This window comes from Equus quagga, chromosome 9 (assembly GCF_021613505.1).
Source record: "Equus quagga isolate Etosha38 chromosome 9, UCLA_HA_Equagga_1.0, whole genome shotgun sequence".
Classification (NCBI taxonomy): Eukaryota; Metazoa; Chordata; class Mammalia; order Perissodactyla; family Equidae; genus Equus; species Equus quagga.
Genome location: NC_060275.1, coordinates 18332939 through 18360253, shown reverse-complemented (window position 1 = coordinate 18360253; position 27315 = coordinate 18332939). Strand labels below are relative to the sequence as shown.

At 45.9% G+C, this 27315-nt stretch overlaps 1 protein-coding gene and 1 long non-coding RNA gene across 9 annotated transcripts in view; one reads left to right on the top strand and one right to left on the bottom strand.

Annotated features, from left to right (window-relative positions):
• Window positions 1-27315, bottom strand: part of ALPK2 (alpha kinase 2) — a 116728-nt gene that overhangs the window by 33098 nt on the left and 56315 nt on the right. For 6 of the 7 annotated variants that reach the window (XR_006890124.1, XR_006890125.1, XR_006890126.1 and 3 more), the window contains exon 5: window positions 705-4122. Coding sequence is in view for 3 of the 7 variants with exons in the window: in XM_046671798.1 (XP_046527754.1) it covers window positions 705-4122 (3418 nt within the window). In the remaining 4 variants the exon portion in view is untranslated. Of the gene's footprint in view, window positions 1-612; window positions 4123-27315 lie in introns of all 7 variants that reach the window. The other variant, XM_046671799.1, reaches the window with a different exon arrangement.
• On the top strand, window positions 10331-23166 carry LOC124244851 (uncharacterized). 2 transcript variants are annotated; one of them, XR_006890128.1, is made up of 3 exons: window positions 10331-10535; window positions 18262-19586; window positions 20871-23166. It is a non-coding gene; the product is annotated as an uncharacterized LOC124244851 (long non-coding RNA). The 2 variants fall into 2 exon arrangements; XR_006890129.1 differs by lacking the exon at window positions 10331-10535 and adding an exon at window positions 10594-14004.

Sequence of the window (27315 nt, the reverse complement as noted above, 5' to 3'; positions counted from 1 at the left end):
TGAGGCTGAAGTGATTTCCCAGGCAAAGCAGAAGGGACAGCAGTTACAAGGGCTCTGAGTCTGGAACCTGGAACAGAGACCCCAAGGGGCTTCAGACTCCAGTAATGGGGAGGGTGAGTTGGAAAGAAATTTTATACTCAAATCTGGAAGAAAATCCAATGTTCAATTAAGCCATTTTTAATGAAAATAAATGATTAAAGAGAAGACTCCCAAATTGTACCTAAATGTTTATTTCTGTAAATCCTGCTTAGCATGTGGTCTATTTAATTACACTAATTAGCTACACTGATTAACACTTCTGTTTATCTTTTAAAATATTTTTTTAAGGGATATTAAACAGAAAGGCATCTTAATCACGCTCCTGCAATTAAACATACCTACAGGCAGCCTGTACCAGCGGTTCTCCCCCCAGATTACCTGGGAACTTATTTGAAATGCAATTTCTCAAGCCCACATGTTGAATCAGAAACTCTGGGGCTGAAGGCCAGCAATCTGTGTTTTAATAAACCCTCCAGGTGATTCTGAAGTCACTCAAGTTTGAGAACCACGGGCCTACATGCTAAGCCATTTGGTCACAGCCATAGCATCAACACTTACCCAGTGGAAACTTACCTTCATTGCAAAGGACTCAGCAGGACACTGGAACTTGACATCTGGTCAACAAACCCAAACTTTAACAACGACAGGAAGCAACAGAGCCTCACCTTTTCCTTCTCTTTGGCAAGGTGACCTTTTTGGGTCTTTTTTCTCATCTGTGGGTGATACTGATGTTTCAAGTTTAGGAATCTTTTTAAGAGAGCTCCAGCTCTTTTTGATGTTTTCCTTCTCTTCCAATCTCAGTCTCAGGGCAGCCACCCTGGACAGAATTTTCTTCTTTACTCCTTCAGCTAGATGTCCACTTCCTGAGGTTTCTTGCTTCCTCTTGACTTCCTCCCACCCAGTCGCTGCTGGGGGTGCTGGGGGGAATCTGTCAGTCTGGTCTGCCATGTGGCTGGGCTTCTCTTCTCTTGACTTTCTCCCATGGCCCAGGGTGCAGCCCTGTTGACACGGGTCCTGCAGCGTCTTAGGCACTTTATCTGATGCACATTCTCCCGAAATGAATGCCAAAGTCATTGCCGGGGAGCCAGGCGCACTTGCGGGTTTGGTTTCCCCAATTTGGGGCTCCACTATTTTAGGTTCCTCAATTTTGTGGCTTATTGAAAAGTTTGTGATGTTTCCTTCAGGAGAGGAAGTAAAGGGCACCTGAGTAAGACCACTAGGAGAGGGCAAATGTTTCCCATACTCACTCTCAAAGGCTCCCCTTTCCTTTGAGTCAGAAAATGCATATTGATGGTTTCTGGGCTTAACTAAATCATTCTTGGGGATGTCATGAATTTGACCTGTGGAGCTGTGAGTATCAGCTCCAACAGATGCATGAGTCATTACTTCAAGACAGCTAGAAAGAGGCCAAGTGGGGAAAACAAATTCTGCTGTGCTGTTTTTACTTTGTTCGGCCTTCCCTAAGCCTCTCTCCCTGCCTTCTTGTGTTTGGCTTCTGCTGTATCCACTTGGAATTGTTTCTCCACCTTTGTCAGAACATGGGACTTGCAAAATGGCTGGTTGGACTTCTGCTGTCGCTCTGTCATGTTGACTCTGTTCAGCCTCCCCTCTCTCACTGTCTTCTTGGCTTTGGTTGATGCTGTTTTCACTTGGAATGGTTTCCCCACTTTGCTGGGGGCATGGGGCTTGTAAGATGGCAGGTTGGACTTTCACTCTCTGGCTCATGTTTCCATCATTCAATTTACTCTCCTCTCTGATGACACCCAGTGTGGATTCAGAGGGCTCTGCTATTTCAGCCCTGGCACACTCCGTCACACTTGTTTCATCAATGGGATCTACAGAGGACTCTAGGATTTTAGGGCAGGTCAGAAACTGTTTAAAGAAGGCAGGGTGATCCACCTTGAGTTGGTTTTCCTCTTGGTTTTGACTCACATTGTTATCATTTTTCTTCCCTCCAGTTTTGGAAGCCTCTGATAGCAAATCTGTGACACATAATTCCTTTTCATCTACAGGGTCCACAGACGACTCCATGAGTCTGGCTTGGCTCAAATATCGGGAAGAAAGACAACTCCAATGTGCATGACGGGCTGGCTCTTCACTTTCATGGATTTTTCTGTTATTAGCAAGGGCTGAGCCAGACTCAGCCTGAGGATAGTGAACTGAAGCTGCAATTTCAGAGGGGTACAGTTCAGGCATGGCAGCATCTGCCTTTAGAACGTCAGAAACAGCCCAGATCCTGTTAGGGATCATGGGAACAGCTTGCAACTCCTTGCACTCAGAATCTGTCAGTTGTTTTGATGGCCAGACTTCTGGAATGGGAGCATCTAGAGTTATAATCTTCAGCTTGTTGCCTGTTTCCCAAAGTCCTGGTCCGCTCTCTTTAGATTCCTCCAGGAGGATATTAGAGAGAGGTGGAACATTGCTCAGAGCCTGACCATGTTCTTCCACAGTAGCTTCTGCCACCACAGACATGCTAGTCCCCAGGCCTGGGCTCTGCCCTCTTTGCTCCCTGGAGTTTGCTGATGAGTGGTCTGAGGGCACTGGGTTCACTTCCCCTTGAGCAGCCGAGGTCATGGGCAAACTTTCTTGGAAATCATCTTCAGAACGAGGACCCTGGTGGGGCAGGCTCTCCTGCTGGACCCTCTGTGTTGTTTCACTTCCTTTTTCTTGTAAATTCTCTTCAAGGCCCCTACTGTCTGCTCTGTCCACAGTCCGGCCCTTCTCTCCAGACTGGTTATCAATCTGAAGAGGGGAATTGCTACAGAAACCCTCTCCCTCTGGGAATGGGGGAACACAGATGTGGACTCCTGGTCCACTGGGAGCCAAGTAAAGGAGCTCTTCCGGAGATTCGGTTGTGGAACCATTTAAAATATGACCCAAACATACATTGGAAGGAAGTTGGAAAATATTTTCATCTGGTGCCTGAGGTGAGCTCTCCCCTGGGTCATCTGCGTGGCTGTTCCCAGCAACTGAAACAGGGAGGTATTTGACTGTGTGGACTTTGGTGGCAATGGTAACAGCTGATGTGTCCCCACTCTCCCTGGTCACCTGAAGGCACTCAAGATTAGCAATTACTGTTGTCGGCCTCTCCTGAGGAAATTTCACAATTGAGCTGTGACTAGCTGGTGTGTCTGTTGTGTCTGGGCCACTGGTAAAGGGCCTCTGGTCATCTCCTTCTTTAAATCGCACGAAAGAGTTATTCTCAGAAGATAGAGGCTGTCTTTCCTCAAGCCCTCCTGAGAAGCTGGGGCTCGGCTTCTCCTGGCCAGACTGTACCACGGAGGCCAATGTGGAGGTGGGATTCTCCACCTCGGCTAGACTTTCCCCTGTGGCACCTTCACTGGCTTTCTGTGAAATGTTCCAGGTGAAAGTACTGATAAAAAGAGGGGACACGGCCGAGTTTCTGTCGTTGCTGCTTTCGCAAGTAGCCTGTGGAGGCTCAGAACCTCGTGTCTGAAAAAGAACATCCAGTGTCTTGTCATCAGGAGAACATAAATCAGATACTTTGCTCTGACCTTCTGCCAGCTCTAAGTCCATGGGGCAAATTTCTTGAGGCAAATATTTATCAACTGAGGCTCTAACAGGAAAATCCATGGTATCACATGTTTCTTGCTCACCTGCTTCAAGAAGCTCCCTCGCACACATTGCTTCTCTGTCCCTTGGCACATCACACACAGTTTCCAGGGTGGGGACGGTATTTGCACATTCAGGGGAAGCAACAGAGAGAACCTCGGGCTCCACGAGGTCAGCTCTGCCCTCCTGGGGCAGGCGGGCTGACAGCTCGTAGGCGGACATAGTTGCATTATTGGCTTCTGGGATGCTCAGCTCAGGTCCTCGTTTTCCCCGAGACTGTCTGGGTGCGTTGTCTTCTCTGTCTTGGTTTTCTCCATGCCGTGGGCCTCGAGGACAGATTTCTACCTCCAGGTATTGGGCCAATGGTGCCTTTTGATTGTGGATCCCTCCGAAGTTGGGGAAGGAATTTTCTGTGGTCCCAGTAAATGCAGGCTCCTCCCTGGCAGGCTCTGAGAAAGCTGGCATCCGGCTGAGAGGGCTTCTCTCCCTGATGGTTTCCTGAATTTGCACCTAGGAAGATGAAAAGTGATATTAATAGAATTGTTCCTGGGAGAGCCCACAACAGGGCATAATTGCAGTCCCTAGAGCGTTAATCCTTGATGACTGTAATAATGGGCAAGAAGAGCAGCAGAAATGATTGCAATCTCAACACGAATCCCCAAACTCTCCCTAGCTGTTACAGACTTCCTGGAGAAATACAAACGTAAGCAACTGTATGTTCCAGAAAACCTTTGGTCAAATTTCCCATTATAAGCCAAAAGCCCCCTGACAATCATCTTTTAGCGATTTCTTTATCTCTCTCTCAGGAAAAAAGATGGGAGATAAATTGCACGTTAACTATTTTGATAAAGTAAGTCACAAGAGCTTGTGTGCATCTTATCAGAAAGACAAACTTCACACGATCATGACAAATGAAATATGCAGCGCTTTAAAGTAGCAATGAGCAATTTTTGTTCCCTAAATATAACAGCTTGTTGGTTAATAAATGTTACTAAAGAACAGAGAGATGACTGTCTTTTGAACCTGCCTCTAATAAAGTAATGGGGATATGATTGGTCATCAGCACTGCCAATCACTTCTGTCCCAGGAAAGTTATAAAATCTTGGAATGCCTCCCCCTCTTTAAAACATATGCTCTGTGGCAGGCAAACCATGTCTACAAGGAGCAGGGGATTCAGGACTGCTTAGGTTTTGGGGATGAAAGAGAGAGAGAGAGAGAGAGAGAAAGACACAGAGAGAAAGGGAGGGAGGGATGGTGGAAGGAAGGAAAGGAAGGAAGGGAGGGAGGGAGAAAGAGAGGGAGGAGGGAATGCGGATTGTGAGGTGTGAACCCATCATGAATCTGAATGTTCTATGACACTGAATATTGTTCAAGGAAGCAGCACTCTCTCTGACTAAATTTTCATCTCTTGAAACTTTTATCTCACTGACTATTTCAATACATATCAAAATTATGCCCAGCCAAGGAGAAGGGCATTGCTACTAAATTTTGGCAAGCGACTCCATCTTTGCCCCCAAGACTCCTGCTCTGGGGCAGCCCCATTCAAATGTGCAGGAGCCAATGAGTGGGCTTAAAGAGGGCAGCAGATAGAGTCTCTCTCCCAGCACCTGACACAGTAGAGCTGAAATGTCCCTGCGCACAGGGCAGCTCTGGGTTCTGAGGCTCGTTTGCATAAATCACTTATGAGAATGCATCTTACTGCCCTGCGGCCAATCCCTTTACCCACTGCCATTGGGAAACAGGACAACCGTGTCACCACCCTCCTTTCCACACAATCCCCAAGGCTGCTTGTGGCCGTCAGTGATTCACCTCTCATTTTCTCCTTAAAGCTATCCTGATGTTCATTAACTTAGAATTTATTGGCGTAAGAGTGCTAACTGACTAAGAAGAAATTTCCTGTGCTATGAACTCCATGAGGACAGAGACCACTCACTGATTCAAGAAACATTTATTGAATGCTTCCAATGTACGAGGGAGTCTCCCAGCTGATGGGGACACAACACAGGCATCTGCAGGAAGCTCCCATTCTGCGCTGTCTTTGAGGTCTGTCACAGTGGTCAGCGCCCAGCGGGTGCTCCATAAGCACTTGGTGGAAGAATGAGTAAGTGAATGAATCACGCACGAGTTGAGACAGCTCCACCCCACCTCACCCATTAAACCTCTACATTTGGCATGGTTTGGACTTTCATCTGCTCCTGACTTTGGGACAACTGTATTTTAAAACAGACTTTTAACCGTAAACAAGGGCACTCCTGGTTCACCTGCTGGTGTTTCTAAAAAGAAAAATGTATTTACTCTCTTTCTATATCTCCCTTTTCCCCCCATCATATTAAAATGGAAAAGGGAAAACAAGAAAGGTAATTTCTGTGAAATAGGAAGCAAGATTTTTAAAAAGAGTTCAGGAGTTTAATATGCATATGGTTTCACCTCTATACCTGAACATCCATGACACATGTGGAGAATGTACTTTCCATTTGCTATTTTGGTTCAGATTTTTTATAACGAGCTCTAGCTCAAATATACTGAACTATTAAGCAGAGACAGTGTGGGGAGCTTCCTGGTCACGATTTGAGATGTGTAAGGCGACTTTCCAATTAAAAATACCACGACCCTTTCTTGAGCCTTCCTCCCCTGCCTGAATTTCCACTACCTATGTCAGTCCTTTATTTTAAGATCTTGCCATCATCACAACAACATCAGTGCCAACAGACATTCATGGAGTAGCTGCCATGCACAGAATTCTCTGCCAGGCAGTGTACAATTTTTTCCAAAGGGCTCCAGCTAAAAAGCCACTGTTGCTTACTGGGATGGTACCCACTCATTATTGCTTACTACCATATACAAAGAGTAATAGGCTGATACCTAGAAGAGACGATTACCTGGAGTGGTGAAACACAGGACAAGTAAGCTTTGACTAAAATGAGTTTGGTCATTGGAATATATCATCATAGCCATGGTATCAGGCCTTGATTGACAAAATAGCCATGTTTCTATTAAGGTCCTTCCCTCTCTTGCTTTTAAATAAAATCCTACTTTCAAATACCGGAGTGAGGTCCCACATGTCAAGAAATATGGAGAATCCTTCACCATGTAAATTTGTCCACTTGACAAACGTATACCGTGCATCTACTTTCTACCGGGCTCTATTCTGAGCCCCGGGGAAGCATCAGTGAATGTAACATGGACTGCTGGCCTTTTGGAAGTTATATTCAAGCAACAAACCACACGATTGGTCCACTGCTGTTGTGGAATTCCATAAATTTGACTTTAACCAATGGGATTTTCTCCAAGTGGAGCCTTTAACAGCCCAGTCCATACTTGTCAAGTCTTACAGCATCAGATCCAAGGGCAGGCTCCTCAGGTCTCGTTCAGAGGCAGACTCATGAGAAAGGAAAACCACAGACTCGTACCTTGCAAATGAGTCAGACCTTTCTTTCAGGAGATCTCTTAGGTAAGTCATTATGAAAAAACTCCAGCAAATGATTCTCCTCCTGCTCAGCTCTTGTCATCATGGAGTAAGTGGTTAGACTCAGGAGGTTTTGTCATTTTGTTACATAGGAAAATTGTTCTCAGTCAGGTGAAAAGAAGGAGGGTCTGGGGCTCTAAGAGGAAGCCTAGTGTGGTGTATGGAGAGAGGACTCAGAGGACTGGCCATCTGAGTTCAGCTCAATCCAATATTGCATGCATGACACCAGGTAACCTCTTTGGCCTCTCTGAACCTCTGTCTCCTCTTCCAAGGCTAACCACATGCATGTCAGCACCATCTTGTCAAGTGCCTGACACTCCCTGACATCAGTTTCCCTTGTTCTGTGTAAAAAGAAAGTAGTGGTTAAGGCAAAGAGAAAATTGAGCAATGCCAATGAGCAGAATAGTGTACTCTGGGTTTTACATAGGCTTTCTCATTTGACTGGTAAAATAAATCTGAAATACTGATACCATCATCTCTTCTTTATTGATGAGGTAAATAGCCTGGGTCCAATCAGGAGATAGAAACCACACAGCAGGTTCAATAAGGGAAGTTGAATATAAAGAATTGTTAACTGTAATAGAAGAGTAACTATTAGCTACAGGGAAATCTACAGTGCTCCAGGGTGAGGGAGAGTACCAAGGAAGGACAGCTTGGAAGGGGCTCAGACCTGGTTGACGAAGGTACAATCAGGCCACCAGATAGCAGAGAAGATTGCTGGTTTACCCAGGCCAGACCTGATCTGGAATTGATGGGCAAGCAATAGAGCACCCTGCCCAGGGAAGGCAGGAAGCAGGCGTCAGCACCGAGTGCACAGGATCTCAGCGGGAGTCTGGGCACTGGCTGGGGCAGAGGCCGAGGCCGTCAGAGTGGGTGGGCCACATGCTGAGAGGAAGGGGAGGGAACAACAGCCCTGTGTATACGGGGCCACGAGTGGAGTCTGGATGTTGGTATAGGCTGAGGCCTTCAGAGGGGGCAGGCCACGCAGCGCTCTGGATTCTGCACAGAGAGGGCTGCAGGAAGGTTACCACTAGGCCAAGGCTACAAGGTCGCAGATGGACCATGTTGTGGGCCCCGTGGCCAGGACAGGCTCTATGGGATGACCACAAACCCATATCACCAACCCCCCAGTGATGCTGAAAATGACAGGCATCCTCTTCCTCCTACAATGTCCTGAGAAAGCTTCACATCGTGCTTACTTTAAAAGAGAAAAGGTACAGGGCCGGCCTGGTGGTGCAGTGGTTAAGTTTGCAAGTTCTGCTTCCTGGCGGCCCGGGATTCGCTGGTTTGGATTCCGGGTGCGGATATGGCACTGATTGGCAAAAAGCCATGCTGTGGTAGGCGTCCCACGTATAAAGTAGAGGAAGATGGGCATGGATGTTAGCTCAGGGCCAGTCTTCCTCAGCAAAAAGAGGAGGACTGGCAGTAGTTAGCTCAGGGCTAATCTTCCTCAAAAAAAAAAAAGGGGGGAAAAAGAAAAAAGAAAAAAGTTAATGGAATTCTGTTATCACCAAGCGTTACGGAAGGGTGCATCAGTTGTCGAGAGACACTTTGGGTAGAAGACTATAATGGTTCTTATTACATGCAACGTGACCACTTGTTTATTTGTCAGCTCCCTCACAAACTCTAAGGGCAGGGACTCTGCGTTATGCATTTCTGAATTTCCAGAACCTCAGCACATAGTGGGGGCTCAATTAATTTTGAATGAATAAACATATGAATGAGCGCAAGGAGCGGAAAGGGTAAATTAAATTTAGTAACACTTCCAGACTTGTTTTTGAAAGCAGCATGAAGCTTGACAACTTACACTCCGCTTGCACAGCATTTTCCAACCCCATCTCTACTCAATATGCCTCTGATTCTACAAACACACTGTTTTCATCTGTTGGCCTTTCTAGAAATTCCACCTCCTAAGTGTGTCTGCCATGGATCCCATGGAAAGGTGTGCTGTCTCTTGGTCCAGCCAGTGATGTTCAGGGTTATACTCCATCATTAATGAGAGTGACCTGGATGCCAGCAAAGTGCATGACACTAATTTGAGTCACTAACAATAGAAGGTGGTATGAGCTAAGATCCCTCTTCTCAAATAGCTTATAATCCAGCTGAAGAGACAAGATGTACAGGGAAAAGATAAATAACAATCCCTGACAAGTTGTGCTGGTTGCCAAATGGACGGAACTAAACCAGCAGCACTGCTCCAGGAGAGGAAGGAAGGTCACCACCGAATCTCCTCTTCTGCTCAATGGATGAGATCTCTGCAGTGCAAAAACCAGAGGCTGCGACACTGGGCAATGGGCTGGCTCTGCTTGCCGCCATCTGAGCCAATTAATCACAACAAGCTGGGGATCGCGAAAGGAAGCTTTAATTCGATTAGCCAGCACAATCGGAAGATGAGTGACTAATGTCTCAAAAACCCATCTTAATTACAGAATCTTGAGGCAGTTACATAGGAAAAATGGGCAGTAAGGAGGGAGTTTAGAAATGTTGGCCTTCGGGCATGACGGACTCTAGGGTCCCTCATTGTGCTTTTCTTTTGTCAGTGATGATGAATATCCTACAGGTGTTCTTTCTTCTTAGAGGGCTTCTTATGCCCTGGGAAAATTTATGAAGATTTTTAACAAAGCTATCAGAATACCTCAGCAGGGGTATGCGCACAGGGTTAGAGCCAGAAAATCAGGAAAGCGTGTAGCAATTTATAATGATCACATGGAAGAAGGGCTTTAACTAGGAAAGGGTTATTTAGGGTAATAAGATGGCCTCTCTTATGTTCACTTACAGTTGCACTCAAGTTATATGTATCAATTCTTAAGTAATTCTTGGACATTTCAGTGCGGTCTCAGGAACCTTCTCCACTTGTTAGAGTAGGCAGATATGGTAGACGCTGTTGGCTGACTAACTCAACAGCATCTCCAATCCCCTTCTTCCTTGCTACCTCCAATTAAAGAGGCTGGAAAACCACGTACCCTCCCAGCCTCTTGCGTAGCTAGGCGGGGTCAAGGGGTCAGTTCTGGCTAATGAGGTGTAAGGGGTATTCCACTAAGAGATTTCTGAGGAAGCTTTGCTCTTTATATAGGGTACGGATTTGGTGGGTACCTTGCCTACCTGCTTCTTTCTTCCTCTAATGTAGATGTGATGCCTGGTGCTGCAGCTGTCACCTTCCAGTCATGAGGCAACCAGCACGAGACGAAAAAGTCAACACACTATGACTGGTGGAGCAGAAGGAGAGAAAGGACTTGGGAGCATGCAGGCATCCTTGAGCCACTGGCACGACACAGAGACCTTCTACCTCCAGACTTCTTAAGAAGCGAACAATAGAGCTCCTTATGTTTGAGGCCATTGTGAGTTGGTTATTCTGTTAAGTGCAGCTAGAAGCATTCCTAATGGATACAAGAGGAAAATAGATTGCTGAGGGATGAAGGCAAAGCCATGTCAGATCCAACCTGGAGCCCTTCTGAAGGTACTGGGCAGCTTTGGGTAGGGAATGATTTGAGGGACAGTGTCACAAAGGGCAAGGTGTGTGGTTCCTGGAAAGGGAACTCAAGGGGCTGGTCAAATGCCAGGGATCAAAAGGGCCTAGGGCAAGGTGAACTTGAAATAGAGTTGGGGAGGGAAAATGAGGAAATGTGAGAGGATAGATCACGGAAGGAGAGACAGAGATTCTAAAGGCCAAATTCAATGACCCAAGGCCAAGAGAATCAAGTCAGTTAGCTCCTTGCTTCCACTGGGCAGCACTTCCATCTGCCAACATGTCCTCCCATGGAATACTTTTCTTTCTCTAACTTCTTTTTCTTCTTTGATGTTCTTTGAATGTTCTTTCCTCCTTATCTGAACTAAATATAAATAGCACCATGTCCTTCAACGGTTGTCTACACATCATCAATTTCCCCTTGTGGTTCCAGGAATCTTTAAATGGGACCTTCCCCACTCCCCAACCACCCTGGGCTGCTGTAGCCTCGCCCACAGCTAACCTTTCCTAAATATCTGCTGAGCTCTCACTGCAGGCACAGCGTCATAAAGTCGTTCGTCATTCGATAGATCAAATCCATACCACCTGGGGCTGTGAAACTGAAAATAGCCCAGTCCCCAGCCAAAGAAAGCTTAAAGGCAAACTAGAATATTTCAGGAACTTGAGTTTATTTTTAGGAGTTGCTGGGTTGCCCAGAAAGGAGTTTCTTTTAAAGGCTTTGAATGTTAAAATAACACATAATAAAGAGGACACCCAACTAAAATCCCCAATCCTGAAACCTGATCCTGAATACCTCTATTTGACCAGCTCTTCTTCATTCCATTCCCTCCTGGGAGAGAAGAAATCTTCAGCCAGCTGGTGTTATAATTCTGTCCTGATTTCTTGGGAAAGTCATAGAGTTTGTAAAATACCAATTTGATCTCTTACTGGGAGAGGACTGGGTTTCCACGAAGAACAACTTTCCTGGGGCTAAGCGGCTCTGTGCACTAAGTGGAATCTTTGCCTGGTAGCATGGTGTGAACGAAAGAGCACTAGACCATGAGACAGGAGCTTTACGTGTTTATTGGGCATCTCGGGTGATGTGCGGTGACAAGTAGTAGTTTGCTAATAACAATCACCAGGCCCTATACAGCACTTAACACATCTACATATGTTAAGACAGTTAATGTTTATAAAATGGCATGGAAGTGTATACCTTTGGGACTTTGGGTTGTGTAATGTTAGGGAGAAATATACCAGCTCTTCCAACACACACGACAGCCTCTTAGTGGCAAGCTCCCAAGTACAATGGGTCGGAAAAGTAGCCGTCTTCCTAGCCTGTGGGCATCTTGTTTTCCTGCATCTGGGAGTTTGCTTGGAGATGAGAAAGAGAGACTTAATGTCCATAAGTGAAACCGGGAGATATGCAAGCATAAGAAAAATGGAGTTGGGAAGGCCAGCAATTTTTCTTGAATTCCACCAGGTGTTTCAAAGTAGTCTTCGGGTTTCTTGCTGTGTCTTGAAGAGACTGGACTTGGATGAGGAGGTGAAGGGAAAGTGGAGTAGGATGATGGAAAGAGGAGCAGACCTCAGAAAACCCAGGGTTTGGTCCTGGTTCTGCGCTACGTGGAAATGGCTTTGGAGAAGTCACCGGATCTGTCTGAGGCTGTTTCTCCCACAGTAAAGTGAGAGGGTTGGAGAGGATCTCCTGGCCCCAACGGCTCTGGTGTTCTATGACCTGCTGCCATGTAAACAACACAAACATTGAAATGGGGCTTAAACCTCACCTTCCATTTGCAACCAGGTTTTCCGTTGACTCCTAAGGCTTCTAGATCTAATCCTCTCTATTAAGTATTAGAGTCATTAGGAAAAAGGGCACAGCATGTCACTATACGTAGACAGATCCTGAATGAACCACTGGGGGCCTCAGAGAGGGCCAGGGAAGAGACAGTGGGCTGGAGGATGGGTCACCATGGGGCACGGAACCCGTGGATTCCGAGCACTAGTCCTGCCTCCCTCATCGCTGCTGCCCCTTCCTCTGTGCAGTAAGTGCCTCATCTTTTTGGTAGACAGCACTGTGTCAGCATATGGGCCCTGAAGCTGATGCTGGAGAGTTCTAGAGGCTCATAGACCTAGTCCAAGCCAATGAAAATCATCACAGCCACACAATGGAAGACCAGTGGCTGTCAGCCCCCAACTTGGCTAATCCTTTTTGGGGTTTAAGAAAGTTATGGCTTCTTTTCCTCAGAAAATCTTGTTTTACCCGCACAATTTTGTGTATAATTTCAGGGGCTTCCAGACCCCCTTGAGCCCATCAATCTGCTCCTTAGAGGCCACAGGAGCACAGACTGAATCCCTGATGAGGGTCAAGAGCTGGGGGTGAGAGGCATGGTGTTTACTTACCGCAGACTGAAACCTCTCTGCAGATTTCAGATGGGATAACCAGGGGGAAAATATTAAACCTTAGTCAGGTTCTAGAAGAGTGTTTTCAAATCAATATTGCTCTTTATAGTTTCTAGAATGTGTGAGCAAAATCAGAACCAAGGTAACAGCAATTACGGTACTACACTGACAATAATACATTATACAAAGCAAGTTCTTGTAAACTTTAGAAACAGGAAGTACTTGCCATGGTGACTACACTACTACTTTGCCTATTCAGCATGGCTTCAAAGTGTACAGCAATGATGGTATTTGGCACTTGGAAAATCTGAATATACACATAAATATAGGCAGGTCGCCTGTCTCGTAAGGTCATTACCAAAAGTGAAGAGAAAATGCAGGCTTGGGGCTTGAAGAGCCCTGATATGGCATATGTCTCTTATAGTGAATAGCAGGACATAGCTATTAGCTATATGCCCTCAGATTTGGCTTAACTAGAAGTTAAGCAGAAAACATCCCCTTAGAGAGCACAGTTCTAGGAGCATCTAGTTACCCAGCAGAGTTACCTAGTTAGATTCAGAGACAGCTTCGTTGAGCAGGAGAAACAAAATTTCCTGGGCTAGTGAGATCCATGAGAGGGAAGACAGGGTTAGGGTTAGTCTTGTTCAACTCGGAGAAAGGCACATAGTAGGTGCTCAAAAAATAGGTCAAACGAGTGAACATCCATCCAGTCTGCTCTTGGTCCAGTGTCCCTTTGTCAAAACAGGCAGGAAGATTTTGCCTCTTCAGCTTCTGGTTCTTTTCTCATTCTCTGTCGAGTTCTCTGTGGAGACATTGCTCTCCTACCTGAAAAATTGCCCAAAGGTCCTGTGCTTTGGTTAATATGTATTTTCTACTAAACTATAACTCTTCTTCATCATTAATAATTTGGTGCTTGGTTGGCCTTGGTCTTCTTTAGATCCAAACTGATGCCATCTGTTCTCTTTTGAGCAGAAAGAGAGAAGCATCTCTTATTTTAACCACAAACAACTGAAGTTCCAGATAGATAATGCCCGGAAGACATCAGCATAATTGCACCAGTGGGCACCAGCCACTGAAGGTGGGGATGTCCAACTGACCGTGGGCACAGAATTCTAAAATTACAATGTGCAGCTGGAGGGTTAAATTTAAAACATCTATCCTTTGAAGATGAAGGAAATCAAGGGCAAGATGGAGAGTGGGGAGGAGCATGGTACAGATTAGACTGGAAATTCAGGGACCTTTTTTGATGGATTCATCAAAATCAACTTTCCTCTTGAGATGGAAGGAAAAAGAACACAGAAAGAACACAAAAAGATTCGCGAAGAAGCTTCCAAGAAGCTGAAGTTGTAGAGGGAACACTTTGAGAACCAAGGAAGAAAGAAAATGTCTGAGATTTAATGCAGTGATTTGAGCTAGGAAAACAAAAGACATGCTGAGCTGATATTGGCACTTACGCTGGGTCGTAAATTCACCCTATCACTTCTCATATGCATGAGTAAATGCAATCTCTTTATTTTTTCTCTGGAACTGATCTTGTCTTCCTCATGAGCTCCCAATCACATGTAAGCGTTTGGAGGCTGTGCGGAGAATAAGTTCCTTTCTGACTAAGGCTACCTCTGACCAATAAGTGGAACAGTCCTTTAGGGACTGCTCTGCTGCTCTGGAAGCTGGTGTCTTAGCTGCCCACGCTGGTAGATGGGGGCGGGGGTGAAGTCAGGATGTACCTCTCAGCCCTGACTATCACTGCCAGCTTTTTTGTCCCAGTATCTCCTAGGGGATGTTGAGTCCCCTTGTCCACTCTCTCACACACTCCCGGTTTCTGATTGTACAGAGATAAGACTCTCTGATCTAATAAGAAGAAAGGAATTTAGAAAACTCCTCTCACAACAAAGCTGAACTTTAAAGAGATTGTCCTGCTTAAAGAAAAACAAACACTGTTTCTCTTCCTCTCTTTGCTTTCCTCAGTCCAACCCTAATCACCATCTCCGCCTCACCCACAAGGCGACCCTAGTGTCCCCTGCAGCGTTGAAAGAAGGTCCTAGAGGCAGAAATGGAAAACCAAAAGTTTTTCTGACATTTCCCTGTACACACCATCAGCAACTGCATTAGTTTCCTAGGTCTGCGGAAACAAATGACCACAAACTCGGTGACAACACACATTTATTCTCTCAGTTCTGGAGGTCAGAAGCTTGAAATTCAGGTGTCCCCAGGGCTGTGCTTCCTCTGAAAGCTCTAGAAAAGAACGCCTCCTTGTCTTTTCCAGCTTCTGGAGGCTCCTGCAATCCTTGCCATTCCTTGGTTTGCTGATGAATCTCCGATCTCTGCTTCTCTCTTCACATGGCCATCTTCCTTCTGTGTGAGTCTCTGTGTCCTCTCCTCTCCTTAAAAGGACCCTGGTCATTGGATTTAGGGCCCACCCTAATCCAGCATGACCTCATCTCAACTAATTGCATACACAAAGACACTAGTTCCAAATAAGGTCACATTCTGAGGATCCAAGTAGACATAAATTTGGGGTGACACTATTCAACCCGCTGCAGCAACCCATTCTTTTCCCAAGCTGTCCTACTGGCCCTGCCTCCCCACAGCCTCCGGTTTGCCATCAAACCTCAACAGTGAAGCTTTGTCACTTGACTGGGTGGTGTGGACTTGAGAATAGAGAGCCTTAGAATAATATTCTAGCATCAGGACAATTATAGGGAGGCCGGCTGTCTTCTGGAGCTGCTTCTGGGGCAAGCCGAGTCTGTGGGGAGAGTGGAAATCAGTACAACCAAGAGTCTATCCTTTGTCACTGTCCTGCTTTCACGAAGGCTGGCACCCTGGAGCCCAGTCTCCCAGACCCTGTAATCAACGTCAGCCACTTCAGAACATTATTACAAAGACCAGCCTGTGCCTGAGCTGGATGTCCTCCCACCCGCTGCTGGAGGGGCGGTGACTGAGGAGTTCCTTATGTTTGTTGTCAGATTTAGACCCTGAACAAGAAATGTAAAAGATGAAGGGGTAAACAGTCTCATGATGGTTATTTTCCTACCCAACACTGTCAGTTTGATGGTAAATGTGAAAGCACTTGTTTTTACACCATCACTTAAAAAAAAAAAAAGCCCGAAATCTCAATGCAGTATCAAAATACCTGTGCTGACTCAGAAAGATAATTTTTCAAACATCAGCAGAAAGAGGAATTTACAGAATTTGCGATTTTACCTCCTGCCCCGCCCCCACCCCACTCAGCTCTGCAAGTGCGGTGGAGGCAGTAAGAGGGAGGGGGTGGGGGAATATGATTTTTCGTGTTTCTGTCTTGCCTCTTTAACTAGATTTCATTCAATTCAACAAATAATATTGATAGGCACCGCGTTTGTTCTGGGCACTCACAGATGAATCAGACCCAGCATCCATCTCCACGTGGCTCACAGAGTAACAGCCCAGCTGGGCCAACAAACAGCTATAATACACAGTAAATGCTGGCAGGAGTAGGAATAGAACATTATGGGAGAAATTCATTCTCCTTCAGGGAGGGGAGAAGGGCTATCAGGGAAAGATCCAGAATCCATTTGTTTGCTGCCTATGCATTTACATTTATGAATTCCTTTATTACTTTTTTCAACAAATACTTGTTGGGGCCAGCCCGGCGGCGTAGCAGTTAAGTGCACATGTTCTGCTTCAGCGGCCTGTGGTTCTCTGGTTCCGATCCTGGGTACGGACCTACACACTGCTTATCAAGCCATGCTGTGGCAGGCATCCCACACACAAAGTAGAGGAAGTTGGGCAAGGATGTTAGCTGAGGGCCAATCTCCCTCAGCAAAAAGAGGAGGATAGGCGGCCGACATTAGCTTAGGTCTAACCTTCCTCAAAAAAACCCCAAATACTTGTTGAAAGCTCTCTATGTGCCAGGCCTCATCCTAGCTGCCAGGGAAAGAACATCACCAGCCAGACTCTGTCTTCTTGGAATCTATATTCTCTGTAAGGAGGCAGACAAGGTGAAGGAGGTTAGCAGATGTTCTATAAGGAGAGAAGGTAAAGGAAACGGCAGGAACAAAGGCACTGGGGCGGGCAGGCGCTGAGTCATCCAGGATGACTAGGATGAGGGGTGCATGGGAAGGGAAGGGTGGAAGCAGGGAGTCAAAATAGAGAGAGGCTACAGCCTGGTCATAGAGAGCCCTGCACATCATGCATAGTATTCAGATTTACTCCTATAACAAGAGGGCTGCCAAAGTTTACCAGGAGCTGGGAAAGCGTGGTTGCCATTGTTTTAAACAAGAGCATGACATTCCTAGATTTAGGTTTCAGGAAGATTGTTGCAGTAGCCTGTGGACAACGTCTTAGAAGAGCGAGACACGGGCCCAAGGAGTCTAGAAATAACCCTGTTGCAATGATCCAGATAAGATTATGAAGGCTGCTACATTAGCGGCTGGAGGGATGGAGAGTGTTGTGGGTTGAATCGTGTCCCCCAAAAGATATGTTCAAGTCCTAACCCCTGGCACCTGTGCATGTGACCTTATTTGAAGACAGAATATTTGCAGATGTGATCAAGTTGAGATGATGTCACACTGGATTAGAGTGGGCCCTAATCCAATGACTGGTGTCTTTATAAGAAGAGGGAAATTTGGACTCAGAGACACCCAGGAAGAGCGCCATGTGACCACAGAGGCAGAGTTTGGAAGGACACAGCTACCAGCATTGCCAGCAACCACCCAGAGGCTAGGAGAGAGGCATGGAATGGCTTCTCCCTCAGAGCCTCCAGAAGGAACTAGCCTTGCCGACACCTTGGTTTCGGACTTCCTCCCTTTAGAACCGTGAGAGAATAAATTTCTGTTGTCTTAAGCCACCCAGTGTGATAATCTAGTATGGCATCCCTTGGAAACCAATAAAGAGAGGAAGATTCGGACCCAGGAGACACTGCAGAGGCAGAATGGACAGGCCTTGGGGACTGGTTACACACAGGGGTTGAAGACGAGGAGGGCATCAAGCACTACTCTCAGGTTTCCAGCTCAGGAAATTTCACTACAAGCTCTTCGAGGGATAGAGACACCTGCTTGCTATAACACTTGATACACTAAGTAGGTGCTTAATAAACATGTGTTAGCTCAGCTATCATCTCTGGGCTACAACAGAGCTACTGTACAACTTAGTTATATGCATTGAAGTTCTGCAGAAGAATCTGGGGGAAAGGTGAAGGCAGTGTGCTCAGGGCTGCCAGGAAGTGCAGATGGGTTCAGAGTCGTGACAGTAGATGTCTGTCACTCCTGTCTCTGACTGCAGGGGCCTGGGGAGGAACACCAGACACCATGGTGGAGTGGAGCTGATGGGTGCCGTGGTTCATTTCTCTCTGTCACCACAGGCCACATCCTGAACTCTGCTCCTCCAGCCTTGATCATAAGACGAACTGCACCACCTCTGAGTGCACCGACCTGGAGGTGCTCCCGCTCCCACCTGATGTGGAGCCCCCTTTCCCAGCAGCCTGCCAAGTGTCTCCAGCCACCGCTTCTCTTGAGGACCCTAAGATCCTCAGGATGAGTATCTCTGACACGTCCATTGGTCCTTTGGATCTGTCACGGGCTAAAAGGCTTCTTTGCCCTCCCTTTTCCCAGAGGTGTGGCAACTTGAGAGATCTGGCTGGCGGGTTTTAACTAGTCTAGTCCGTCCCCCATGGGTGGAGCACCAGCTCAACACGCACGTCGCAGGGCCTGCAGGTGTACTCTTAGCATCTGTCACATTAAAACGACGGGAACCTTCAAATACCACAGAAAACCGGAGATTTGGCTGATCGGAGCCTTTTTGCAGAGAAGATACTCAAAATCGAGGAAGGGAGATGACATCTGATGGGCCCCAGGAGAAGTTGGCTGCTACCTTCCCTCTGTTCCTTCTTCAGTCTTTCCTGCTCTTGCCCCTCTTGATGAAGATAACTGAGAAGAGAAGCTGGGGCGTAAGGTAGCAGCCTTTGGGGTAAATGCAGTTCGTTCAGGCTTGGGGCCACTGCTGCTGCTTTGTACTTTTGGCTTTCTCTAAGTTCAGATCTGTCAGTATCTTTCCAAGCTACTCATCTGAGCTTCTGGGACCTCAGAAAAGCACAGTATAGTAACAATGATAAGGGCCAGGTTTGAACATGGAATTATCATATTCGGCAGCTCAAAACTTCCCTGCTCTCCTTCAATCTTTGTGCTGCCCACTCCAACCCCCATAGGTCCTCCTGACAGCAAGAGAGCAACTGTGGAACCACCACTCAGAAATTCCAGATGGAGAGATGGAGGGTCGTAGTGAGACCCTGAAGCGGGTGTGACACCACCTCACTCCTCTTTCCGTCACCCTGCTGTTAAAGGAATATTACTCCACAGCTGCTTTTCTCCTTCTATTTCCTTCTTGCTCTCTCTCTAGTCAAGTGGATGGAGAGGTTATTCCTCACTGCCTTGGGGGGGATGTGGGGGTGTGAAAAACACCACCAGCCTGTGTTCTAGACTCTCAGCTCTTGGGTATCAAAATGTCTAAAATCTAAGGGGAATTTAGAGGATTTTCAGAACAGTTAGAAGATTCACAGAGGCCTGACACCCCTCCTAAAGCAGCACCGCCTTCACTCCTGATGCTGCTTTGTCTGTCTATAGAGCATCTGTCTCTACTGATGTTGCAGGCACGGCTGTTGGTTTGTCGTCCGTCTCCCCCCCATAGAAGGTAAGTACCCTCAGGGCTGGGACTTTGCTTTTCTCACTGTTGCATCCCCAGCACATAGAAAAGGGTCTGATACATAGTAAGTGTTCAATAAATATTTCTTGGATGAACAAGGACCCGGAAAGAGAATTCTGACCAGAGATGGACTTTCCCTGGTGAGAGAAAGATCTGCTGGCCTGGGAGTGAAGGCAGGAAGGAGGGACCTGGGGTGTCTGTGCTCCCAGCATCCAGGTCAGTGCTCTTGCTGGGGAGGCAGCAAGAGCCCTGGGGGACATGGCTGTGTGGCACCCTGCAAGATGGGCCATCAGGCCCCCAGTGTGGCGTTGAAAGAGCAGGAGCCACCAGATCTGAGGTCACGTGGGCCAGAGCAATGGCCACCTCTTATCAGTGACCCCAGTAGACCAACAGCACCACTGTTGGTGTGTGGGCAGATTCCACAATTCTGCAGAACAGGGCATGAGGACCTCCAAAGACTCAGGTGAGTGTTTCCCACAGTCCGCAAATGTGTGGTTCAAAATGGCAGAGTTATAGTAATATTTTTTATACTCAAGTGTTAGGCTGGGCTTTATTCCAGCCATCTGTGTTTGTGAAGACCCCGGGTTTTGTTGTGCACACCACATGCCTAAATCCCTTCTCTTGGCAATATGCAGAGCGGTCAGAGGGACAGGGTAAGGACCACGTGGTTATTGCATATATGTAAGAAGCAAGAGAATTTCGGACTAGCGCTTTTGAGGGGGCTGGTTGGAGGTGTCCAAAGGTATTTTGAACATGGCAGGAACATTCTGCCATGTGCCAGGCACTTGGCTGGGTCTCTTCCCATTCCTTAGGCCAGTGATAAGTTCCCCCACCCCCAGGCTCTGGTCTCAACCTTCCTAATATTATCATCTATACTCACCACGTTCCACCCAAACTGGGCCTCGCCTTCCCCTACTGTGTCCCCTTCAGCCAATTAATGCTCTAATACGGACACTTTAATTATGACTAATTACATCAGAAGCTTATATGTTTGGGGAAAACTGGTCAGGTCAGAGCCTCTTCTTGTAAACTCTTCTTATCAGTTAGATTCACTCACTATATGAATTTGGAGGTAATTAATCTGCATCCCTTTAAAATATATGTTAAAATTCACAGTTTTATGAGCACAGCAATTGGATTAGGTTAGTGGGATAGCATTGAGGTTCCAGTCACATCTGGATACCCACAGTGGCTGAGTCCAACCATTTTTTGATTAATATCATTATTTTCTCCCTTTGTTAACACCTTTGTTAATGTGTGATGTCACAAAAGAGCACAGATAAGCACAATGGAATTCAGACCACGCAACGCTGTCTGAAGGGAAGGGATGCTCACATGCGACTTTGAGAAGCACTATTTTTACCAACATCATCTGCTCATCGAATTGTTACTATCGAGTCTACCAGCTCTGGAAAAGTCCTCACCGACCAGGTGGCAAATGTATCGATTACCGTCTGGTGGGAAGTTGTAGGCCAGCCTTGTGGACATTCCCAGAGGATGGGAAGGATATGGCTGGAGCCTGAAGGACCTTCACCATCTCAGCAATGATGCTGAATGTCCAGCTTGGAGGAAAACAGCTGATCCCCTTGCCCCGAGAACAGATCTGATACTGGTCCAGCTATTGGTATATTGTGCTAACTATGAAGGCCATGGACTTATTTTTTTTTTTAACTATTTTTTTTAAACCATTCACTGATTTATTTGAATAGGTAATACACACACAAACACACATACACAGAGTACAAAATTCACAAAGAATACACTGAAAGGATATAGAATGACAAGTGTCCTCCTACCCCTGCTACCCGGTCACTCAGTCCCCTTCCCCAGAGGCAATCAGAGTTATCAGAGTTTATTTTAGGTCTAAGAAAGTTAAGGAACTCAGACCTAACATGAAATTAGTAAGTTAGGTAATGTCGTGGTTAGGGCCAAGGGTGTGGAGTCAGGCAGACCGCGTTCAAAGCCAGGCGGCACCACCTCCTGACCCACAGTCCAGACAGCAATAGGACTTATCTCACTGGGTTGTTGAGATAATTAAATGAGCAAACCCACTGAAGTCTTAGCACAGTCCCTGGCACAGGTTGACTCTCGGTAAATGTCAGCTATTATTAGCTATCTGGAGATTGCATGTTGTGGAGGAAGGAGGAAGGGAAGGGTGGGGCACATTGAATACTTTCTGGGGAAAGCCTTAAGTCTTTCTTGCTCAAAGTGTGGTCACTAGAAGTCCCTGGTTGCTGGTTAGAAACGCAGGGTCCCAGGCCCGTCCCCAGACCTGCGGAATCAGAAGCTGCGTTCTGACAAGCTCTCCAGCGCCCCACGTGCACGGTAGAGTATGAGAAGCCCTATCCTACACAAGCTCAGGAATCCTGGAGGGAATGGCTGTAGATTTCCTGCCTCTGGGGAGATGGGGATGCTGTTTCTTCGCCTTCAGACTTGAGCCCTTAGACTTCTCATGATGAAAGCTCAAGACAGAAACACTTTTAAAGGAAAAGCCTTTTTCCTCCCATTCCCCAGCTTTCTATTCCACATCTGATTTTCCAAACCCAATAACCTATGACCTCCAAACAACCAGAATGTGCCCTCTTTTGTCCTGTAGCTTGATGGTAACCCAATAGATGTCTTGGGGGCAGGGTGGCATGCTGTTTTTAAAGTGATACAAGAGACACAGTGGAACCTGCCCAACAAGCAGCCGGGCTGCCAGGATGCCAACTGGGACAGCAAGGCCCTGGCAGTGGGGGGCTGCGTTAGTTAGAACTTGTCATTAGAAATAAGGTCTGCATGGGGTGAGGACTGGGAGGCTGGAGGGGCTGATGGGGTGACAATTGCTGCTGTTTTCCACTTGTTCCAAACTGGTAGACCTCGGCTGGGAATACGTGGCATACAGGAAGCAACCCTTTCCTCTAAAATAGAATTACATACTACAATGGTAGATATGTGTCATTTCACATTTGTCAAAACTCATAAAATGTACAACCCCAAGAGTGAATCCTGATGCAAAGATATGGACTCTGGGTGATAACGACGTGTCAGTGTGGGTTCATCGATTGTAACAAATGCACCCCTGTGCATGTGTGGGGGCAGGGGTATGGGAGCTCTGTACCTCCCACTCAATTTTGCTGTGAACCTAAAACTCCTCTAAAAAAGAAAGTCTATTTTTTAAAAAAGAGAGAGCAAATAACAGTTTGTCCCTGGATCAGCTGTAGAAGAGAAAAGAAAACCAAGGCTGAGGCCTGGGGCAGCACGCTTTTTAAAAATCAAAATTACAGCAGAAATAACTTAGAGCTGGGCTGTCCAATCTAGAAGACTTTAGCCACATGTGGCTAGTGACCGCTTGAAATGTGTCTAATGCAACTAGGAAGGAATTGAATTTTAAATTTTATTGAATTTTAGTTAATTTACATATAAGCTTTAAAACTGACATGTGTGATTCAATTAGGAAAAACTTTAAGTAGGTTTGGAACAATTTGGGTATGTGAATCTACTCTTTCAGCTGTTAATTTCATGAAACTCAATACAGATCAAGTATTTCCACTAAATAGTGAGCGTCCAAATTGAGATATGCTGTAAGTGTAAAATACACACTGGATTTTAAAAATACCACAAAAAAGAATGTAAAATATCTCAATAACTTTTACATGAATTCTATGTTGAAATAATATTTTGCTTATATTGAGTTAATAAAATATATTATTAAAGTTTACTTCACCTGTGTCTTTGAAACTTTTTTTTAAAACGTGGCTTCCCCCAAAATTAAAATTACTTATGTGGCTTACCCTCATACACTGCTGGTGGAAGTGTAGAAAAGTGCAGCTACTTTGAAAAACAGTATGGAGGTTCTTCAAAAGGTTAGACAGAGTTACCCAGCAATTCCACCCAAGAGAATTGAAAACATGTGTCCACGTGAAAACCTGTACACAAATGTTCATAACTGCATGATCCATAACAGCTACAAAGTGGAAACAGCTCAAACGGCCATCCACTGATGAATGGATAAAAATAACTGTGGTATATCTATACAATATAATATTATTCAGCCATAGCACGGAATGAAGTATTAATAGATGCTCCGATATGGATGACCCTTGAAAATATTATGCTAAGTGAAAGGAGGCAGACACACAAAAGCCACATATTGTATGACTTCATTTATATGAAATGTCAAGAATAGGCAATCTTCTAGAGACAGAGAGTAGATTAGGGTTTGCCAGGGGCTGGAGGTGGGGGGTGTGGTGGAGAGAAGAATAAGAAGTAATTGCTAATGAGTGTGGGTTTCTTTTGGGGATGATAAAAATGTTCTGGAATTAAAGAGTGGTGATGGTTGCACAACTTGTGGACACTTACAAAAAACTACATATGTGACTTGCATTAAATTCCTATTGGACAGTGCTGATTTAGATGACATAACTGTTTCTTGCCCAGCTGACACTGGTGAAGGTACAGAATTTAGCCAGAGCTAATCAACATGGGGTGATTTTTGCTACCCCCCACCCCAACCCGAGAGACATTTGGCAATGTCTGGAGAGATATTCTTGGTTGGCAACTAAGGTGGGGGGAGAGGAAGAGATTGCTACTGTCCAGAGGCGCTGCTAAATATCCTACAATGCACAGGACAGCTGCCCGTAACAAAGAATTATCCTGCCGCAAATGTGAGCAGTGTTGAGTTTGAGAAGCCCTGATCTAGAGGCTTCCTGCTCAGAGGTTCCCTGTCTCCTTTGCACCATTTCCGCCTCTTCAACTGCCCTGAGGTTAGACGGTACATTCTGGGTGCGGCCTTCCCTGAACGCTTTCTCCGAGAGTCCAGCCACACACACGTATTCACGGGCCAGGACCTCCTCCGGACCCCGGTAGCCTCGTGGACTTGGAGACATGGTAGGCAGAGCTCTGAAAGGGCCCAGGGGTTCTCCAGTAGATTAGCTGTGGAGTCCATGCCTCTGTCCTTACTCTCTGAGGCTTCCTGGGTTCCAAAATGTTATACTTACTTTAAATTAAGCTGGCCTCATTCTGGGTAGATTGCCATTTTTCTTGTTGTTTTCTCGGCCACATCATATTTTCTAAGCCGAGACAAGTGGAATTTGCAAAGCCTGTATCATGAATGGGCTCCTTCTGTGATGCCTGAAGTAAAAACCTGAAGAAGGATATCACCGAAGTACCTTTGAGGTAGTTTGTTTTTAAATCACCCTTTCCATCTATATTAGTTTCTTATGGCTGCTGTAACAAATTACCATAAACTTAGTCACTTAAAACAATGCAAACTTCTTATCTCACAGTTCTAGAAGTCAGAAGTCCAACATGCATCTCACTGGGCTGAAATCAAGGTATCAGAAGGGCTGCATTCCTTCTGGAGCCCCTAGAGGAGAATTCCCTTGCCATTTCCAGCTGCTATAGGCTGTCTGCATTCCTTGACTCATGGCCCCTTCTTCCATCTTCAAAGCCAACAGCATAGCATCTTCAAATCTCTCTGACGCTGACTCCCCTCCTTTCCTCTTTCACTTAGAAGGACCTCTGTGACTACATTTGGACCACTGGATAATCCAGAGCAATCTCTCCATCTCAAAACTCTTAATTTAATCACATCTGCAAAGTTTCTTTTGCCATGTAGGGTGACATATTCACAGGTTCTAGGGACTAGGGCATGGAGCTAATCTTCAGGGGGGAATTGTTTTGCCTACCATAGTATTAAACAGGCATGGGCAATCTGCTAGATGGTCCCTCAGCCAGCATTCTGCCACCCTCATTCCATAGGGAGAAGAAATTGAGCATATCTGCTTTTTTAGAATTGTGGGACTTTCCTAATTTGAGTTTTGAGGTAGTTGAATGATGACTTTCCAGATCCTAATTCTCAATTTACGCCCCAAAATGGTCAGTGAGAGATTTATAAACTACTTGTTATGGGCTGAATTGTGCCCCACCTCTTATAAGTCATATATTGAAGCCCTAACCACAGGACCTCAGAATGTGACTGCATGTGGAGAAGGGGCCTTTAAAGAGGTGATTAAGGTAAAATGAGGGCATTAGGGTGAGCCTTAATCCAAAGTAGTTGGTGTCATAAGAAGAGATTAGGACACAGAGAGATACATGAGACACGTGCTCCCAGAGAGAGACGACCACGTGAACACAGTGAGAAGATGGCCATTGCAAGCCAAGGAGAAAGGCCTGAGAAGAAACCCACTCCGCCGACCCCTTGATCTTGGACTTCCAGCCTCCAGAACTGTGAGAAAATAAATTTCTGTTGTTTAAGCCCCCCAGTCTGTGGTATTTCATTATGGTAACCCCAGTAAACTAAAACACTACTTTTCCCTATTTATATCTTTGTATAGTTTAAAATGAATTATTACAATTCCAATCTTTTCATATGATTTTGGTTTACAAAGTTCCTGGAGTTCTTGTCACACTTGCTGAGTGGAAATCCCCTTTCACAAGTGAGCTTATCAGATCACACGCTGACGTTCAACTCAACATTTATTGAGCTCTTATTTGTTGCTGTGTGTGCTCAATAAAGTTCACCACTGGCCCATAAGGAATTTACCATCTAGCAGTGCAGACAAATCAGTACACTGTCAAGCTGGTCCAGTGTAACTTACAGTAAAGATGCTACAGTCAGTAAAATGAGGAGCTATAGGACTTGCAGCAGAGGGAGTGAACCAGGACTGGATGGTCATGTGGAGATTAGAATCCTGAAAGCATCGAGAAATAAGTGACTTTCGAACCCTGAGCCTTAAAGAATGGGCCAGACTCCTTCAGGGCCAACCGTTTAAAGAGAGTGCCCCTAGTGTTCCAGGGGATGGGAGATTCAAGCTTAACTGGAGGCTTTAGGAAATTGTCTTAATTTGAGTTCCCCTCAAAGAACAGACCCTGAGCCAAGAACGTGGATGCAGTTAGTTTAGTTGGGAGGTGACCCCGGGAAGAAGGGAGAGAGAAGACTGTGAGACAGGGAAGAGAAGGCAGCCAGGACATTAATGAACATGTTGCTGCTGTGGACAACAGGGGCCGGATCCCACGGGGGCTCTCGAAGAAACTGTGTGACACAAGCCTTAGAATCATTCCACGGGAAGGTGGGGAGACTGAGACATGATCTACCAGCTCCTACCCACCATTGGTTGAGGTTTTCCTGCTTCCAGCTACACTCTCGTGTGTGGAAAAACAACTTCCCAGGTCATGAAGAAACTCCTCAGGCAGTGGGAAGCTGTTGGGTGCTGACAACTGCCTTCACCTCACCTGCAACTGCACCCAGGCGGACCGAGGATCTATGGGGGAGGGCGTCATCTGCATCTGCCGCCAGAACAATTTGATAATTTCATCAACAATCTGGATGTTGGAGCCAATCACTGGGGTTCTTTTACCTAAATGATTCTGACTCTGCCCTCAGTCAAAATTCAGTGGCCCTCGTAATCACCAGCTTCAGTTTGTGCTGTGTTGATCTGATTTTCTTAGGGAATCTGAATTCCAGTTTTGTCACTTAAAATAAATGTACTGTGGGCATTTTAACTAACCTCTTTGAGCCTTGTGGGCCAGCTCACAATTTTGTTATATGGATTAAAGGACATACCAAATGTAGGGCATTAATATAGTACTTGGAACATGCAAACACTTAGTAATTGGGTATTACTTTTGCAGGTGGTGACAACACTTCTGTTTCTCCCTACAATAGGTGCAAACTTTTGACCAGGTATAGAAGTTGAGATGATGATCTGAAAGCGTACCTCTAAGACAGGTTCAT